This window comes from Oncorhynchus clarkii, chromosome 16, assembly GCF_045791955.1.
Source record: "Oncorhynchus clarkii lewisi isolate Uvic-CL-2024 chromosome 16, UVic_Ocla_1.0, whole genome shotgun sequence".
NCBI lineage: Eukaryota > Metazoa > Chordata > Actinopteri > Salmoniformes > Salmonidae > Oncorhynchus > Oncorhynchus clarkii.
In genome coordinates, this window is record NC_092162.1 from 22,794,425 (window position 1) to 22,815,246 (window position 20,822).

The 20,822-nt window shown below is 44.9% G+C and overlaps 1 protein-coding gene across 2 annotated transcripts in view; it reads right to left on the reverse strand.

Moving 5' to 3' along the window:
• The window catches only part of LOC139368210 (integrin beta-3-like), a 44,566-nt gene extending 24,678 nt beyond the window's left edge, over positions 1-19,888 (reverse strand). Inside the window, exons 1-4 of one of the 2 annotated variants that reach the window (XM_071106857.1) lie at positions 19,762-19,888; positions 12,050-12,135; positions 10,081-10,288; positions 9,463-9,715 (exon numbers count right to left, since the gene is read on the reverse strand). In XM_071106857.1, the coding sequence (XP_070962958.1) occupies positions 9,463-9,715; positions 10,081-10,288; positions 12,050-12,135; positions 19,762-19,843 (629 nt within the window). In that variant the 5' untranslated portion in view covers positions 19,844-19,888. Of the gene's footprint in view, positions 1-9,462; positions 9,716-10,080; positions 10,289-12,049; positions 12,136-17,423; positions 17,514-19,761 lie in introns of those variants that run through there. The other variant, XM_071106858.1, reaches the window with a different exon arrangement.
• Between the last annotated feature and the right edge of the window lie 934 nt (positions 19,889-20,822).

Here is a 20,822-nt window from a genome sequence, read left to right on the forward strand (position 1 = left end):
TGCTAGGCAGGCGGGCGGGTGCTGGCAGTGATCATTTGAAGAGCATGCATTTAGTTTTTCTGGCAATTAAGAGCAGTTGGAGGCCACGGAAGGAGTGTTGTATGGCATTGAAGCTCGTTTGGAGGTTTGTAAACACTGTGTCCAAAGAAGGGCCAGATGTATACAGAATGGTGTCGTCTGCGTAGAGGTGGATCAAAGAATCACCAACAGCAAGAGAGACATCATTGATATACACAGAGAAAAGAGTCTGCCCGAGAATTTAACCCTGTGGTACCCCCATAGAGACTGCCAGAGGTCCGGACAACAGGCCCTCCAATTTGACACACTAAACTCTATCTGAGAAGTAGTTAGTGAACCAGGCAAGGCAGTTATTAGAGAAACCAAGGCTGTCGAGTCTGCCGATAAGAATACGGTGATTGACAGAGTCGAAAGCCTTGGCCATGTCAATGAAGACGGCTCCACAGTGCTGTTTTTTATCGATGGCTGTTATGATATCGTTTAGGACCTTGAGCGTGGCTGAGATGCACCTGTGACCAGCTCGGTAACCGGATTGCATAGCGGAGAAGCTACGGTGGAATTCAAGATGGCCGGTGATCTGTTTGTTCACTTGGCTTTTGAATACTTTAGAAAGGCAGGGCAGGATGGGTATAGGTCTGTAACAGTTTGGGTCTAGAGTGTCTCCCCCTTTGAAGAGGGGAATGACCGCGGCCACTTTCCAATCTTTAGGAATCTCAGACGATACGAAAGAGAGGTTGAACAGACTAGTAATAGGGGTTGCGACAATGGCGGCGGATCATTTTAGGAAGAGAGGGTCCAGATTGTCTTGCCCAGCTGATTTGTAGGGATCTAGATTTTTCAGCTCCTTCAGGACATCAACTGTCTGGATTTGGGTGAAGGAGAAGCGGGGGGGGGGGGGGGGGGGGGGGACTTGGGCCAGTAGCTGCCGGGGGTGCAGAGCTGTTGCCCGGGGTTGGGGTGGCCAGGTGGAAAGCATGGCCAGCCGTGGAGAAATGCTTATTGAAATTCTCGATTATCGTGGATTTATTGGTGGTGACAGTGTTTCCTAGCCTCAGTGCAGTGTGGTGCAGTGCGCCACAGGATGTTTTTGTGCTGGTCAAGGGCAGTCAAGTTTGGAGTATACCAAGGGCTATATCGGTCCTTAGTTCTACATTCTTTGAAAGGGGCATGCTTATTTAAGATGGTGAGTAAGGCACTTTTGAAGAACAACCAGGCATCCTCTACCGACAGGATGAGGTCAATATCCTTCCAGGATACCCGGGCCAGGTCGATTAGAAAGGCCTGCTCGCAGAAGTGTTTAGGGAGCGTTTGACAGTGATGAGGTGTGGTCGTTTGACCGCGGACACATAACGGATGCAGGCAATGAGGCAGTGATCGCTGAGATACTGGATGAAAACAGCAGAGGTGTATTTAGAGGGCAAGTTGGTCAGGATGATATCTATGAGGGTGCCCATGTTTACGGATTTGGGGTTGTACCTGGTAGGTTTCTTGATAATTTGTGTGAGATTGAGGGCATTTATCTTAGATTGTAGGACGGCCGGGGTGTTAAGCATATCCCAGTTTAGGTCACCTAACAGTGCGAACTCTGACAATAGATGGGGGGGGGGGGGCAATCAATTCACATATGGTGTCCAGGGGGTCAAGGGGGTCAATAACACGTGGAAACAGTGAGAGACTTATTTCTGGAGAGATGGATTTTTAAAAGTAGTAGCTCAAACTGTTTGGGCATAGACCTGGATAGTAGGACAGAACTCTGCAGGCTATATCTGCAGTAGATTGCAACTCTTCCCCCTTTAGAAGTTCTATCTTGTCGGTAAATGTTGTAATTGGGGATGGAAATTTCGGATTTTTTGGAGGCATTCCTAACCCAGGATTCAGACACAGCGAGGACATCAGGGTTGGCGGAGTGTGCTAAAGCAGTGAATAAATCAAACTTAGGGAGGAGGCTTCTGATGTTAACATGTATGAACCCAAGGCTTTTCCGGTTACAGAAGTTAACACATGAGAGCACCTGGGGACACACAGGGCCTGGGTTAAGCTTAACATCACCACAGGAACAGAGGAGTAGGATAAGAGTACGGCTAAAGGCTATAAGAACTGGTCGTCTAGTGCGTTCGGAACAGAGAGTAAAAGGAGCAGACTTCTGGGCGTGGTAGGATAGATTCAGGGCATAATGCACAGACAAGGGCATGGTAGGGTGCGAGTACAGTGGAGGTAAACCTAGGCATTGAGTGAGGATGAGAGAGGCAACAACGCCTGGGGAAGGAACCAAAGGGAGTGACATATACAGTTAAAGTCGGAAGTTTACATACACTTAGGTTGGAGTCATTAAAACTTGTTTTTCAACCATTCCACAAATTTCTTGTTAACAAACTCTAATTTTGGCAAGTCGGTTAGGACATCTACTTTGTGCATGACACAAGTGCATTTTCCAACAATTGTTTACAGACAGATTATTTCACTTATAATTCACTATAATCACAATTCCAGTGTGTCAGAAGTTGACTGTGCCTTTAAACAGCTTGGAAAATTCCAGAAAATTATGTCATGGCTTTAGAAGCTTCTGATAGGCTAATTTACATAATTTGAGTGAATTGGAGGTGTACCTGTTTATGTATTTCAAGGCCAACCTTCAAACTCAGTGCCTCTTTGCTTGACATCATGGGAAAATCGAAAGAAATCAGCAAAGACCTCAGAAAAAATTGTAGATCTCCACAAGTCTGGTTCATCCTTACGAGCAATTTCCAAATGCCTGAAGGTACCACGTTCATCTGTACAAACAATAGTACGCAAGTATAAACACCATGGGACCACACAGCCGTCATACCGCTCAGGAAGGAGACGTGAACAGTTCTGTCCCCTAGAGATTAATGTACTTTGGTGCGAAAAGTGCAAATCAATCCCAGAACAACAGCAAAGGACCTTGTGAAGATGCTGTAGGAAACAGGTACAAAAGTATCTATATCCACAGTAAAACGAGTCCTATATCGACATAACCTGAAAGGCTGCTCAGCAAGGAAGAAGCCACTGCTCCAAAACCAACATTAAAAAAGCCAGACTATGATTTGCAACTGCACATGGGGACAAATATCGTACTTTTTGGAGAAATGTTCTCTGGTCTGATGAAACAAAAATAAAACTGTTTGGCCATAATGATCATCGTTATGTTTGGAGGAAAAAGGGGGAGGCTTGCAAGCCAAAGAACACCATCCCAACCATGATGCATGGGGCGGCAGCATCATATTGTGGGGGTGCTTTGCTGCAGGAGGGACTGGTGCACTTCACAAAATAGATAGCATCATAAGGAAAGAAAATTATGTGGACATATTTAAGCAACATCTCAAGACAAGACATCAGTCTTGTTACAGCTTGGTCGCAAATGGGTCTTCCAAATGGACAATGACCCCAAGCATACTTCCAAAGTTGTGGCAAAATGGCTTAAGGACAACAAAGTCAAGGTATTGGAGTGGCCATCACAAAACCCTATAGAAACTTGAGGGTAGAACTGAAAAACTGTGTGCGAGCAAGGAGCCCTACAAACCTGACTCAGTTACATCAGCTCTGTCAGGAGGAATGGGCCACAATTCACCCAACTTATTGTGGGAAGCTTGTGGAAGGCTACCCGAAATGTTTGACCCAAGTTAAACAAATTAAAGGCAATGCTACCAAATACTAATTGAGTGTATGTAAACTTCTGACCCACTGGGAATGTGATGAAAGAAATAAAAGCTGAAATAAATCATTCTCTCTACCATTATTCTGACATTTCACATTCTTAAAATAAAGTTGTGACCCTAACTGACCTAAGACAGGGAATCTTTTCTAGGATTAAATGTCAGGAATTGTGAAAAACTGAGTTTAAATGTATTTGGCTAAGGTGTATGTAAACTTCTGACATCAACTGTATAGGGAAGGTAATCAGGGAAGTGATGGAGTCCAGGTAAGTCTAATGAAGCGGAGTTTCACATAGCGATGGTGACAGGTGTGCGCCATAACTAGCAGCCTGATGACTTAGAGGCCTGAGAGGAAGCACACGTGACACTGGCCCTGCTGTGCAAATGTGGTGAGTAGTTAACTCAAAGAGAAAGACAATATTGACACAGTTTTGAACAAATACATTTCTTTAAAAATGAAGGAGAAGCAAGAGAGAGAGATAGAGAGAGACAGAGCTAGCTATATTTTGTTGTATTTTTATCACTTTCACTTAGCTAGTGAATCCAACTCAAACACCCGGCTCAAATAGAGAGGGATGCTATGTTAGCTAGCTGGCTATGGCTTTCCAATACTGGAAATCTTCCAAATCAAGGTAAGCTAAACTGCTTGCTGACTGCACACTGTACTACATTATTGTAGCGGGTTTCCTAGCTAGCAGCTACAGTGCCTTGAAAAAGTATTCATCCCCCATTGTGTTTTTCCTATTTTGTTGCATTACAACCTGTAATTTTTATTAATGTTAATTTCAATTTCATGTAATTTTGCCAGCAGCATACCACCCTGCATACCACTGCTGGCTTGCTTCTGAAGCTAAGCAGGGTTGGTCCTGGATGGGAGACCAGGTGCTGCTGGAAGTGGTGTTGGAGGGCCAGTAGGAGGCACTCTTTCCTCTGGTTTAAAAAATATCCCAATACCCCAGGGTAGTGATTGGGGACACTACCCTGTGTAGGGTGCTGTCTTTCGAATGGGATGTTAAACGGTTGTCCTGACTCTCTGAGGTCATTAAAGATCCCATGGCAGTTGTTGTAAGAGTAGGGGTGTTAACCCCGGTGTCCTGGCCAAATTCCCAATCTGGCACTCAAACCATCATGGTCACCTAATAATCCCCAGTTTACAATTGGCTCGTTCATCCCCCTCCTCTCCCCTGTAACTATTCCCCAGGTCGTTGCTGTAAATGGGAATGTGTTCTCAGTCAACTTACCTGGTAAAATAACAGATTTTTAAAAACTGGACATACACACAATAGTCCAAATTGGTGATATGAGAAAAAATAACTTGTTTCAAAGAGTTCTAATAAAAAAAATTAAAAATGAAAGTGGTGCGTGCATATGTATTCACCCCCTTTGCTATGAAGCCCCTAAAGAAAATCTGGTGCAACCCATTACCTTCAGAAGTCACATAATTAGTTAAATAAAGTCCACCTGTGTGCAATCTAAGTGTCACATGATCTCAGTATATATACACCTGTTCTGAAAAGCCCCAGAGTCTGCAACACCACTAAGAAAGGGGTACCACCAAGCAAGTGGCACCATGAGGTCCAAGGATCTCTCCAAACAGGTCAGCAACAAAGTTGTAGAGAAGTACATATCAGGGTTGGGTTATAAAAATATCCCAAACTTTGAACATCCCACAGAGCATTATTAAAAAATGGAAAGAATATGGAACCACAACAAACCTCCCAAGAGAGGGCCGCCCACCAAAACTCACAGACCAGGCAAGGAGGGCATTAATCAGAGAGGCAACAAAGAGACCAAAGATAACCCTGAAGGAGCTCCACAGCGGAGATTGGAGTATCTGTCCATAGGACCACTTCAAGTAGTACACTCCACAGAGCTACGCTTTACGGAAGAGTGTCCAGAAAAAAAACATTGCTTAAAGAAAAAAATAAACACATTTGGTGTTCACCAAAAGGCATGTGGGAGACTCCCCAAACATATGGAAGAAGGTACTCTGGTCAGATGAGACAAATATTGAGCTTTTTGGCCATCAAGGAAAACGCTATGTCTGGTACAAACCCAACACCTCTTATCACCCCAAGAACACTATTCCCACAGGGAAGCATGCTGGTGGTAGCATCATGCTGTGGGGATGTTTACATTGGCAGGGACTGGGAAACTGGTCAGAATTGAAGGAATGATGGATGGTGCTAAATACAGGGAAATTCTTGAGGGAAACCTGTTTCAGTCTTCCAGAGATTTGAGACTGGGACAGATGTTCATCTTCCAGCAGGACAATGACCCTAAGCATACTGCTAAAGCAACACTCAAGTGGTTTAAGGGGAAACATTTAAATGTCTTGGAATGGCCTAGTCAAAGCCCAGACCTCAATCCAATTGATAATCTGTGGTATGACTTAAAGATTGCTGTACACCAGTGAAACCCATCCAACTTGAAGGAGCTGGAGCAGTTTTGCCTTGAAGAATGGGCAAAAATCCCAGTGGCTAGATCTGCCTAGCTTATAGAGACATACCCCAAGAGACTTGCAGTTGTAATTGCTACAAAAGGTGGCTCTACAAAGTATTGACTTTGGGGGGGGGGGGGGGGGTGAATAGTTATGCACGCTCAAGTTTTTTTTGGTCTTATTTCTTGTTTGTTTCACAATAAAAAATATTTTGCATCTTCAAAGTGGTAGGCATGTTGTGTAAATTAAATTATACAAACCCCCCAAAAAAGCAATTTTAATTCCAGGTTGCAAAATAGGAAAAATGCCAAGGTGGGTGAATCCTGTCGTATGTTAACTATGACGTTATTAGCTAATATGGTGACAACGATGTAGGCTATGCGTAGCAGTTAGCAGTTATGATATGAAGGTTTGTCTTGAGAGGTTTTTTTAGTCTGGTCACGGACAGCTGATTTGTTGTGTATTGAAGTCCACAAGCAAAGGGAGAAGGTGAGAGGAGGAGAGTGTGTAGATGCGAGAAGGAATTATGCAACGAGCAAAATGTTCATGCTGTAACTATGTGGCTGCTATGAAAGTGAACTGTGTTTCCGTGTGATAAGAGGTGTATTCATTCCGCCAATTCTGTTGATGCAGGCAAGAGTGTGCAAGGCGGTATTAAACGTGTCACTCTCTGTCACCTTAATTACTCACATTTTTTTCTCACAACCTGTGCACCTACGTTGTAAATGATATGCTAGATTGTAACGACCTCATGATGGGTATAGGGAAAATTTTAGTATCATAAACCTAGCAATGTGAATGGAATATGAATGACAGTCATCCAATATGCTACAATAGAAATAAGGCCATGCTCATAAAAAAATGGTGTCCTCTATCATCTCATTGATTTACAGTCTAAATAAAGGTAAATAAAAATAAATTGATTTACAGTGCATTCGAAATGTATTCAGACCCCTTGACCTTTTCCACATTTTGTTATGCCTTATTCTAAAATTGATTAAATAGTTTTTTACCCTCATCCAACCAACACACAATAGTCCATATCGACAAAGCAAAAACAGGTTTTTAGGCATTTTAGCAAATTTATTAAACATACAAAACTTAAATATCACATTTCCTTAAGTATTCAGACCATTTACTCAGTACTTTGTTGAAGCACCTTTGTAAGTGTGCCTCGAGTCTTCTTGGGTATGGTGCTACAAGCATGGGAGACCTGTATTTGGGGAGTTTCAGGTCCGTGCTCTGGCTGTGCCACTCAAGGACATTCAGAGACTTGTCCCGAAGCCACTTCGGCATTGTCTTGGCTGTGTGCTTAGAGTCGTTGTCCTTCAATGGTGCAGAAATGTTTGGTATCCTTCCCCAGATCTCTGCCTCAACACAATCCTGACTCGGAGCTCTACGGACAATTCTTTCGACCTCGTGGCTTGGTTTTTGCTCTGACACGCACTGTCAACTGTGGGACCTTATCATGTCCAATCAATTGAATTTACCACAGGTGGACTCCAATCAAGTTGTAGAAACATCTCCAGGATGATCAATGGATGCAGGATGACCCTGAGCTCAATTTCGAGTCTCATAGCAAAGGGTCGTGTTTTTTATTTTGAATACATTTGCAAAAAATTCTAAAAACCTGATGTGTGTGAGAGAGGGAGAGAAATGACACGAGGGAGAGAGAGAGAGAGATGATGTGTGTGAGTGAGAGAGAAAGAGAGAGAGAGATGACGTGTGTGAGTGAGGGAGAGAGAGAGAGAGATGACACGAGGGAGAGAGAGATGATGAGTGTGAGTGAAGGAGAAAGAGAGAGAGAGATGACGTGTGAGTGAGGGAGATAGAGAGAGAGATGGTGTGTGTGAGTGAGGGAGATAGAGAGAGAGATGGCGTGTGTGAGTGAGGGAGAGAGAGAGAGATGGCGTGTGTGAGTGGGTGAGAGAGAGAGATGACTTGTGTGAGTGAGTGAGAGATGACTTGTGTGAGTGAGTGAGAGATGACTTGTGTGAGTGAGTGAGAGATGACTTGTGTGTGAGAGAGAGATGACTTGTGTGAGAGAGATGACTTGTGTGAGAGAGATGACTTGTGTGAGAGAGAGAGAGAGAGAGAGAGAGAGAGAGAGAGGGGGATGACGTGTGTGAGCGAGGGAGAGCGAAAGAGAGAGAGATGGTGTGTGTGAGTGAGGGAGAGAGAGAGAGATGACTTGTGTGAGTGAGGGAGATAGAGAGAGAGATGGTGTGTGTGAGGGAGATAGAGAGAGAGATGGTGTGTGTGAGGGAGATAGAGAGAGATGATGAGTGTACGCGAGGGAGAGAGAGAGAGATGATGAGTGTACGCGAGGGAGAGAGAGAGAGATGATGAGTGTGAGTGAGGGAGAAAGAGAGAGATGACGTGTGAGTGAGGGAGATAGAGAGAGAGATGGTGTGTGTGAGGGAGATAGAGAGAGAGATGGTGTGTGTGAGGGAGATAGAGAGAGATGGTGTGTGTGAGTGAGTGAGGGGGAGAGAGAGAGATGGTGTGTGTGAGTGAGGGAGAGAGATAGAGATGACTTGTGTGAGTGAGGGAGAGAGAGAGAGATGACTTGTGTGAGTGAGGGAGAGAGAGAGAGATGACTTGTGTGAGTGAGGGAGAGAGAGAGAGAGATGACTTGTGTGAGTGAGGGAGAGAGAGAGATGACTTGTGTGAGTGAGGGAGAGAGAGATGACTTGTGTGAGTGAGGGAGAGAGAGATGACTTGTGTGAGTGAGGGAGAGAGAGAGAGAGAGAGAGAGAGCGAGATGACGTGTGTGTGTGAGTGAGGGAGAGAGAGAGATGACGTGAGGGAGGGAGAGAGAGAGAGAGAGTGTGTGAGACAGAGAAGAAGATAACAGGAGTGTGAGGGAGCAAAACCTCAAACCAGTGAAAAGTTCAGCTAAACCAGGGTGGAGACAGCCAATCTTGTAATCGCTCCTTAAACCCCCGTCGAGATCTCTGGATTACTTGTGTCTGACTCCTACACGCTGACTAAGCATCATCACCCACAGAGTCTCAGAATGACTCAACACCAACAGCTAGCTTTTATACATGACAGTTTAAAGGCACAACCTACAATTTCAATAGCCTGACCTTGCCACTGTTTGGTGAGAAGAAGGACGGGGCTGGGGAAACGTGACCACTCTCAAGTTTAAAGAGGAAGTCATACAAGGACTGATAGTTCTTGGTGTTTTATTGAGAGAAGGGTGCAAATTTGGTGTCAATGTGGATATACAGGTATATTCCCCATTTTAATGTCATGAACCTGTTTAAATTAAGGATAAACAAAAATGAAAACAAAGTTATCCCTGGTTTAATAACCCTGGCTTACCCGTGACAGGGGTTGAGCAGGGCCTCCTTGGGGGAGATGTACATGTAAGGTGACAGTGGCTTGTCCACGAAGGCTCCGAAGCCCATGCGCAGGTTGCTGGTGGTGCGTCCCATTTCCTTGGCCAGGCCTTTCCCCAGGGTGCGGAGGCGGAACAGGTCATCGTTCATGGAGAAGGACAGGTCCATGAGGTAATACAGGTCCACCGGGTAGTCCTCCACCTGGCGCACCTTCACTGTGAACCGCTTGGAGTCATCTGACAGGGGGAGAGGTGGAAATTTGGCATGAGCTGTCTGCATGTAATAACCTCATCGGGTCTCATGTAATAATATCACCTGGTCTGAGGGTGACATGAAGTCTCACTTGTGTAATAATCTCACCTGTTTTGAGTGCAATAATCCCACCAGTGTAATAATCTCACTTGTTGTCCGTGTAATAATCTCACCTGGTCTGAGGGTATAATAATATCACCTGGTCTGAGTGTAATAATCCCACCTGGTTTCATTGTGTTAATCCCACTTGGCCTAAATGTAATAGGCATAATCTCTTTTGATCTATGTGTAATAATCTCACCTGGTGTTGGTCTAATAATTTTACCTGGTCTCAGCCTAATAATCTCACCTGGTCTGAGGGTGATGTGGAGTCTCTGAGGTTGGATCTGCGTGGCGTCGGCCGTGTCTCCGGCTGCCTTGTTGCTGAGGGGCCGGTCCTCCTTCACCTGCAGCTTGCTGGTGGGGAACTCAAGGGCGGTCGGAGGAGCACAGCCCGCCACCAATAGGTTACGCTTCAGGTCACAACGAGACGAGCCTGCCACACCCTGCCCAAAGTCCTGATGGAACAATTCAGGAAGTTAGTGAGAGAAACAGGAACTGTTAATAATCTCTACCATTCCCTTCAAAAACGCTAGAAGTAGCAGTTCTAACACAGCCTATGTGTTGTTTGGGGTAGGCCATCTTGTTTTTGGCCAGGCCATGGAGGTGAAAGGGCAAGTCCTGACATGCCCCATGCCATAGAAGGGTCGTTCCACTTTAATATTTGGATTAGAAATTGTGGACCAATATTGAATTTAAAAGCCTGTTATAGTAAATGACTTGCTACTTAATATAGACCATATGGAGAATTCCAAAAATCATATTTTTTATATGAATAAATGCTTGCTAAAGTGCCAAAATTCTTCATTTTGACATGTCCCTACATCAACTTGTATCACTTCTAGGAAGATTTTAACCCACTTAATCCCAAAGTGTCTCAAAATGTCACCATCTTTGTAAGGCCCTATTTATTTTGTTGCTTTGACAAAGTCATTTCGTCGAAGATGACTATTTATTTCATGTGATTAGTGAATCATTTACTTCTGTTCCTCATTTTAAGGTCAACCCTCTTACATGAACTGAACTCTCGTTTTAAAGGGATACTTCGGGATTTTGGCAATGAAGTTATTTATCTAGTTCCCCAGAGCCAGAAACTCATGAATACATGTTTTATGTTTCTGCATCTGGTATGAAGGAAGTTAGAGGTAGTTTTGTGAGTCAAAACTAATTAGCATGCTAGCAGTTACCATAGACTTCCAGTCATTGTGCTCACGCTAGTTATCAATTGCGCTAACGCTAGTTAGCAACTTCCTTCAAACAGAGAAATAAAAAACATTATCCAGGAGTTCATCTGACTCTGGGGAAGTAGATAAAGGGCTTCATTGCCAAAATCCTGAACTATCTCTTTGATACAGTGAAACGATTCCTTTTGAAATATTTTGAAATATGAACATCTAATAATCAAAATCATAGAGTAAAAGTGAACTCTTTTTGGCCATTTCTGATTGTTTGTGGTGGAAAACTGAGTGGGCCGAGCATAGCACATCCACCCTGTTACCTAGAAATAGACAGGCTAAAATTGTTTTAACAATTTCACATGTATTCTCTTTTAGCTTGGATTCAATTGCCACTACCTGATGCACACAACAAGCTTAAATTCCCCCTGTCACAAGTGGATTCATGGTTGATTTAAGAAGAAATCGTTAACCCTGTTACGGACAACCCTGTTACTTTATTTGGCACTTAATAGGCACTTACTATAGTCATTTTTCGATTTAACATCTTGAGATGTGAAAAGGTGTTTTTTATGAGGTTGAACATGTTCTCTTTCTGACACAATGTAAAAAATTAGGTCAATTCAAGTCTTTTTGACCAAGTTACACTTCTCAAAAAACACAGAATTGGTGGAGCAACCCAGAAATATAATCATATGGATGACTACGTGGAGGAAATTAATAAACATTTCGGGGAGGAAGGGAGTAACACATGCCAGGGAATTGCCAAAGTGCAGTCCCCATCCATTGCCATTAACTACAATTACAACACTATTCTGTGGCCCAATTTCCTTGATGTCAATCATCAGATTGATTACAACATGTCCAAACAGGAGTCGTCTGCGTGCCACAAGACTGTGTTAGCCTTCTGATCTAAGCCTAGGCATTAGCTCAGGGGAGCTAGCGCGCATATTTAGGTCATAGGCAAACCACCTCTGTTACACGGATCAGTGATCCCTCAGGAAAGGAGAATTGAAGGAGATATCAGGGAGAATTTAGACACACCTCTTGGGAACACCACGCACAGGTAGGATGTACAGCCAGACACTGCTTACATGTGCTGGCCCCTCGGGATGTACAGATGTTGGAACCTGAAATGACAGTAGAGTCACTCACCAAACTCTATGTAAACATAGCATGTAGACACACATGCGCACACGTGCACCCACATATGCATAGTATACATACAGCAATCGTACATATTTAAATGTGCAAGGGCGCACACGAACAAAAAGTCCTACAGGAATCATGCAGGAATTCTACCCTCTGTGAAGGTGTCCTGCAGGAATCCTGTAGGATTGACAAAATCTCCAATGCTCCTGCAGGACTCCTGCAGGAGCATGACGTCCTAGAGAAATGTTGAAATTCCTGCAGGACCATGACAATTCCTGCAAGACTAAGTAATCTGTGGATCATGTGTGGATCTGTTGGGGCGGTATGCAAATTGGAGTGGGTCTAGGGTTTCTGGGATAATGGTGTTGATGTGAGCCATGACCAGCCTTTCAAAGCACTTCATGGCTACAGACGTGAGTGCTACGGGTCAGTAGTCATTTAGGCAGGTTACCTTAGTGTTCTTGGGCACAGTCACTATGGTGGTCTGCTTAAAATATGTTGGTATTACAGACTCGGACAGGGAAAGGTGGAAAATGTCAGTGAAGACACTTGCCAGTTGGTCAGTGCAGTCTTGCAGTACACGTCCTGGTAATCCGTCTGTCCCTGTCACACCCTGACCATAGTTTACTTTGTATATTTCTATGTTTTGGTTGGTCAGGGTGTGATCTGAGTGGGCATTCTATGTTACATGTCTAGTTTGTCTAGTTCTATGTTCGGCCTGATATGGTTCTCAATCAGAGGCAGGTGTTCGTCATTGTCTCTGATTGGGAACCATATTTAGGTAGCCTGGGTTTCACTGTGTGTTTGTGGGTGATTGTTCCTGTCTATGTGTTTTCACCAGATAGGGCTGTTTAGGTTTTCGTTACGTTCATTATTTTGGTAGTGTTTGTGTTTAGTGTGTTTCTTCATTAAACATGGATTGCAATAGACACGCTGCGTTTTGGTCCGACTCTCCTTCTCATATAGAAAACTGTTACAGAATCACCCACCACCAACGGACCAAGCAGCGTGTCAACAGGCAGCAACAGCAGCGTAAAGAGGAATGGACATGGGAGGACGTTATGGACAGCAGGAGTATGGACTATACTACTTGGGAGGAGATCGACAGGTGGGCGGCCGACCCAGGGAGAGTGCCGGAGCCCGCCTGGGATTCGCTGGAGCAGTGCGAGGAAGGTTATCGTAGAATGGAGGCGGTGAAAGCAGAGAGGCGCTGGTATGAGAAGGCAGCACGGCGACGCGGATGGAAGCCCGAGAGGCAGCCCCAAAAATTTATTGGGGGGGGGGCTAACAGGGAGTATGGCTACGCCAGGTAGGAGACCTGGGCAGACTCCCTGTGCTTACCGGGGGGCTAGAGAGACCGGACAGGCACCGTGTCATGCAGTGGTGCGCACGGTGTCTCCAGTGCGGGTGCATAGCCCGGTGCGGTATATTCCAGCTCCGCGTGTCGGCCGGGCTAGATTGAGCGTCGAGCCTAATGCCATGAAGCCGGCTCTACGCAGCTGGTCTCCAGTGCGTCTCCTTGGGCCGGCTTACATGGCACCAGCCTTGCGCTCCGGTTCGCCTGCATAGCCCAGTGCGGGCTATTCCACCTCGCCGCACTGGCAGGGCGACCGTGAGCATTCAACCAGGTAAGGTTGGGCAGGCTCGGTGCTCAAGAGCTCCAGTGCGCCTGCACGGTCCGGTCTTTCCAGTACCACCTCCACACCCCAGCCCTCCGGTAGCAGCTCCCCGCAACAGGCTTCCTGTGCGTGTCCTCGGCCCAGTACCACCAGTGCCAGCACCACGCATCAGGCCTACAGTGCGCCTCGCCTGTCCAGCGCTGCCGGAGCTTTCCTCCTCTCCAGCGCTGTCGGAGTCTCCCGCCTGTCTAGCGCTGTTAGAGCCTTCCTTCTCTTCAGCGCTGCCGGAGTCTCCCGCCTGTTCAGAACTGCCAGTCTGCATAGAGCTGCCAGTCAGCATAGAGCTGCCAGTTTGCAAGGAGCTGCCAGTCTGCATAGAGCTGCCAGTCTGCAAGGAGCTGCCAGTCTGCAAGGAGCTGCCAGTCTGCAAGGAGCTGCCAGTCTGCAAGGAGCTGCCAGTCTGCATAGAGCTGCCAGTCTGCATAGAGCTGCCAGTCTGCAAGGAGCTGCCAGTCTGCAAGGAGCCGCCAGAGCTGCCTGTCTGCAGGATGCCGCCAAAGCTGCCAGTCTGCAGGGAGCCGCCAGAGCTGCCAGTCTGCAAGGAGCCGCCAGAGCTGCCAGTTAGCATGGAGCAGCCAGGGCCGCCAGTCAGCATGGAGCAGCCAGGGCCGCCAGTCAGCATGGAGCAGCCAGGGCCGCCAGTCAGCATGGAGCAGCCAGGGCCGCCAGTCAGCATGGAGCAGCCAGAGCAGCCAGTCAGCATGGAGCAGCCAGTCAGCATGGAGCAGCCAGAGCAGCCAGTCAGCATGGAGCAGCCAGAGCTGCCAGTCAGCATGGAGCAGCCAGTCAGCATGGAGCAGCCAGAGCTGCCAGTCGACCGGACTCTTCCAGATCTGCCAGTCGACCGGACTCTTCCAGATCTGCCAGTCGACCAGACTCTTCCAGATCTGCCAGTCGACCAGACTCTTCCAGATCTGCCAGTCGACCAGACTCTTCCAGATCTGCCAGTCGACCAGACTCTTCCAGATCCGCCAGTCGACCAGACTCTTCCAGATCTGCCAGTCGACCAGACTCTTCCAGATCCGCCAGTCGACCAGACTCTTCCAGATCCGCCAGTCGACCAGACTCTTCCAGATCTGCCAGTCGACCAGACTCTTCCTGATCCGCCAGTCGACCAGACTCTTCCAGATCCGCCAGTCGACCAGACTCTTCCGGATCCGCCAGTCAGCCAGACTCTTCCGGATCTGCCAGTCAGCCAGACTCTTCCGGATCTGCCAGTCAGCCAGACTCTTCCGGATCTGCCAGTCAGCCAGGATCTTCCAGATCCGCCAGTCAGCCAGGATCTGCCAGAACCGCCAGTCAGCCAGGATCTGCCAGAACCGCCAGCTAGCCAGGATCTGCCGGATCCAACTACCTGCCTGAGCTTCCTCTCAGTGCTGAGCTACCCATCAGTCCCGAGCTACCTCTGTCCCGAGCTGTCCTTCTGTTCCGAGCTGCCCCTCTGTCCCGAGCTGTCATTTAGGAGGGTAACCTATCTAGGGACGCTAAGGAGGTGGACTAAAACTATTATGGAGTGGGGTCCACGTCCAGCGCCAGAGCCGCCACCGCGGACAGATGCCCACCCAGACCCTCCCCTATAGGTTCAGGTTTTGCGGCCGGAGTCCGCACCTTGGGGAGGGGGGGGGGGGGGGGGTACTGTCACACCCTGACCATAGTTTACTTTGTATATTTCTATGTTTTGGTTGGTCAGGGTGTGATCTGAGTGGGCATTCTATGTTACATGTCTAGTTTGTCTAGTTCTATGTTCGGCCTGATATGGTTCTCAATCAGAGGCAGGTGTTCGTCATTGTCTCTGATTGGGAACCATATTTAGGTAGCCTGGGTTTCACTGTGTGTTTGTGGGTGATTGTTCCTGTCTATGTGTTTTCACCAGATAGGGCTGTTTAGGTTTTCGTTACGTTCATTATTTTGGTAGTGTTTGTGTTTAGTGTGTTTCTTCATTAAACATGGATTGCAATAGACACGCTGCATTTTGGTCCGACTCTCCTTCTCATATAGAAAACCGTTACAGTCCCTGCGGCCTTGTGAATGTTGACCTGTTTAAAGGTCTTACTCACATCGGCTGCAGAGAGCGTGATCACACAGTCTTCCGGAACAGCTGGTACTCTCATGCATGTTTCAGTGTTATTTGCCTCGAAGCAAGCATAGAAGTAGTTAAGCTCGTCTGATAGGCTTTTGTCACTGGGCAGCTCTCGGATGTGCTTCCCTTTGTAGTCTGTAATGGTTTGCAAGCCCTGCCACATCCGGCGAGCATCAGAACCTGTGTAGTACGATTCGATCTTAGTCCTGTATTGATGCTTTGCCTGAGTCCCACACATTGAAAGCAGCAGCCCAAGCCTTAAGCTCAGCGTGGATGTTGCCTGTAATTCATGGCTTCAGGTTGGGGTATGTACATACGGTCACTGTGGGGGGGACGTCATCGATGCCAATGACTGACTCACTCTTTTACCTATGCTTTTACCATATTTATTCATATTGTATGCAGTGATGGTGAAATGGACAATCAAAAACACCCGCTGTTGCTGCATTGAATAATAACATTCCTATGCAATCAGATATCTTATGCTTTATGTCCATTATTTTAAAGGATGAGGAAGCGATCCCGCAGGTTGTCCTACAGGAAAATGGCCTGAAAATATTTTAGTACTTTCAGGAATCATATCTACAGGATATCAAAAGGATTTTGGGGCCATTTTGCTCTAGGACAATTCCTTCTGATAGTTCTTCAGGAAAAGTTTTCTTGAAAGACTACCTGCATGATTCCTACAGGATCCTACAGCATTCATTCAGGAATTGTCCTACAGGAAACTGGCCCCAAAATCGTACAGGAATCCTGCAGAATATATATCCTGCAGGATTCCTGTAGGATTTTACATGCAGGATTCCTGTAAGACTTTTTTGTTAGGGTGTAGATAGCCTACAGTAATTTGGTGTGTGTATGACCTTTTTAATAAATAGTTATTCTTGGCGATCAATCGAATAACTTTTGGCATGCTTATTGAACCTCAAGTAATGGGACACACCTGCACACAGTCTCGCATGTGCACACACACACACACACACACACACACACACACACACACACACATACACACACACACACACGGTACAGCTACTTATGACTTATGGTCCTCTTACTAGCAGAATGCTAAGCCTATAATTCCCCTTTGTCATCTCATCAGGTGGTAAGGAGTCATAAGGGGAAAGATGGAAATCTCAAACAGTCTGGGGAGAGCACGGGGAGCGATGTGGACAGATTTAGAGAAGTTACGCGTTTGGAGTTAACATTTTTTATCCAGTTATGTTGAATTTAGTTTAATTAAAAATATAATACTTTTCTATAATAAAAACCAAAATGATATTACTGCATGTATTAAATGTCCTTATTTGTAGCGATATTACCATTTCATGCGACCATTAAAGAAACTACAGTGTCTAACGTGTATTTCTAGCTGTAGTCTATTTCCCTGTCTGAACTGCGTTTTGCGCCCTCTCTCAACAATTATTAATTAGTTCACCGATGTTCAAGATGCAGCAACCGCACACCGCTAGAAGTAGCACATTTACATCATATAGTTCAAACTTACCCAAAACATCAGTAACTGCAAATAAAACGAAATAACCTATCCAAAGTTTAATCCTTTGCGTTATGTGAGTAGGCCTACCCATCTTGGCGTGGGTACTTTGTCAGGATGCACGGCGCAGACGTTTGGCAAGACATTTCTTTGTGACTAGTTTAAATACCCCCCCTTCCGCCTTCGCTCAGTCTGCGATCTGACACAACTCCAAATACAGTAAACTCTGTTTTCCTCTGTCCGGAAAGTCATAGCCTACTGTACAACGAGGTGTGGCGTTTATAAGGGCTTTAGAGCAACAAAAAAGCACAAGCATTTTATGCCCTTTTCTTATCCTTAAATAATATTCATCCGAATGTAGTTCTACCAGTCAATATACAGTTGTTAAACACATTTTAGAACACTATGTTTTCATGTTTAAGCTTTTAAAATAGTTTTTGTATTGAGTATGTTGAATATGTGTATTAGGCCTATATCATAACAATAATAGCTATAATAAAATCATGTTTCTGTTTCTGAATCTTTGTCTCATTTGCAGCTCCATTAGTCCAGTAGTCTTCTATTTAAAGGTGATACGGTTTCCTTTACTACTACAGTATATAATTTGCACTATTTTGTTGCTGTTTTTCATGTAACACACACACACACACACACACACACACACACACACACACACACACACACACACACACACACACACACACACACACAGAGTTCTGCAGTTATATTCGGAACTCTCTCGCTCTCATCTCTCTCCTCCCCTCCCCAGTTAAGACAGAGCCTATAAACAAGTGAGACTGACTACCACAGAAAGCAGCACTCGACAGTCCTGCAGGCAAAGGTACCACCACACATAGTTTCAGCCTCTCATTTCTCCCTTTAAAATGGAGCCTAACACACACGCATAGCAGTACTCACAGATGTTGTTGGTACCAGCCATATTAAAAGCAACTATCACCAGGTTTACCATTGCAGACATTTGTTTCCCTTTACACCAATACACATAAGCTGTTCATGTGACGTCACCATTACTCTCACTCTTTTACCTATGCTTCTGCCATATTTATTCAGAATCTCATTTTCTTTCTCCTAGGAATCATGTTTTTAATGCAGTGCTGTAGGACAGACAACCTGTGGAATCTCTTCCTCATCCTTTAAAATAATGGACATAATTTTTTTATGATATAAGATATCTGATTGCATAGGAATGTTATTATTCAATGCAGCAACAGCGGGCGTGTTTGATTGTCCGGACAATCAAACACGCCCGCTGTTGCTGCATTGAATAATAACATTCCTATGCAATCAGATATCTTATGCTTTATGTCCATTATTTTAAAGGATGAGGAAGAGATCCCACAGGTTGTCTGTCCTACAGGAAAATGGCCCTGAAAATATTTTAGAATTACCTTCAGGAATCTTATCTACAGGATATCAAAATGATTTTGGGGCCATTTTGCTGTAGGGCAATTCCTGCTGGTTGTCCTTCAGGAAAATGACTATCTGCAGGATTCTTGCAGGATTGTTTACTTGAAGGACTTCCTGCATGATTTCTACAGAATCCTGCAGAATATATATCCTGCAGGAATCCTGTAGGATTCTTCATGCAGGGTTCCTGTAAGGCTTTTTTTGTAAGGGTGTAGATAGTCTACAGTAATTTGGTGTGTATATGTGTGTTTATGACTTAAGTCACCTTTTTAATAAATAGTGATTATTCTTGTCAATCAAACGAATCACTTTTGACATGCTTATTGAACCTCAAGTAATGGGACACACCTGCACACGCGCTCGCATGACACACAAACACACACACACACACACACACACACACACACACACACACACACACACACAATGAACATGGTCCTCTTACTAGCAGAATGCTAAGCCTATAATTCCCCTTTGTCATCTCATCAGGTGATAAGGAGTCATAAGGGGAAAGATGGAAACTAGAGGCCAATCTCAAACAGTCTGGGGAGAGCACGGGGAGCGATGTGGACAGATTTAGAGAAGTTACAACAAAACGAGTTTGGAGTTAACATTTTTTATCCATTTATCCAGTTATGATTAATTTAGTTTAATAAAAACTACAATGATTTTCTATAATAATAGCCAAACTGATGATACTGCATCTATTAAATGCCCTTATTTGTAGCGATATTACCATTTCATGCGACCATTAAAGAAACTACAGTGTCTAACGTGTATTTCTAGCTGTAGTCTATTTCCCTGTCTGAACTGCGTTTTGCGCCCTCTCTCTCTCAACAATTATTAATTATTACACCGATCAAGATGCAGCAACCGCACACCGCTAGAAGTAGCACATTTACATCATATAGTTCAAACTTACCCAAAACATCAGTAACTGCAAATAAAACGAAAGAACCTATCCAAAGTTGAATCCTTTGCGTTATGTGAGTAGGCCTACCCATCTTGGCGTGGGTACTTTGTCAGGACGCACGGCGCAGACGTTTGGCAAGACATTTCTTTGTGACTAGTTTAAATACCCCCCCTCCCTTCCGCCTTCGCTCAGTCTGCGATCTGACACAACTCCAAATAGAGTAAACTCAAAAGCACTGTTTTCCTCTGTACGGAAAGTCATAGCCTACAACGAGGTGTGGCGTTTATAAGGGGGAGGGGGTCTTTAGAGCAAAAAAAAATCACAAGCGTTTCATGCCCTTTTCTTATCGTAAAATAATATTAATCCGAATGTAGGCCTATCAGTCAATATACAGTTGTTTAAGCACGTTTTAGAACACTATGTTTTCATGTTTAAGCTTTAAAAAAAGTTTTTGTATTGAATATGTTGAATATTTGTATTAGTCCTATATCATAGCTATAATAAAATAATAGCTATTATTATGTCTTGTTATATTAAATAAAGTTATTAAATACGATTACAATACATGTATGAAACATATGGAGTAACTTGATACTAAGTTAGCTAGGTTTTAAATGGTTGGCTTTGAAGTTGGAGATGGTGTGAGTCACTGACTGACTGTATGACTCTAAAATGTGAATTTTCTTTGGTTTACTCAAGTCAACTAATATTGTAAAGTTATTACAGACAGTGTTGCTACAAATCATCCTAGTATAACAGAGCGCTATCTAGTTAAACAAGTTTACAGTCAGAACAATATCCCATAGTGAACACAGTCATCAGTTAATTCTGCTGACATGGTCACATTGAGTCAGTATGATAAGGTGTTGATTATGAAGCTACTTTATGATATGGCCCATCCAGTTTGGAGCCTGTGGAAAAGGTTGAGACTGAGGAAAATAGGCCCCATCCTCCCTCCAGAATCCCAGTACTGCAGAAGGAGAGGGCCATCTGCAATGGAAGAGTCAAGGACTGCATGTAGCTCCAACATCTCAGAAGCCAGGGAAGGCTACTGTTCCTCCCATCCGGAA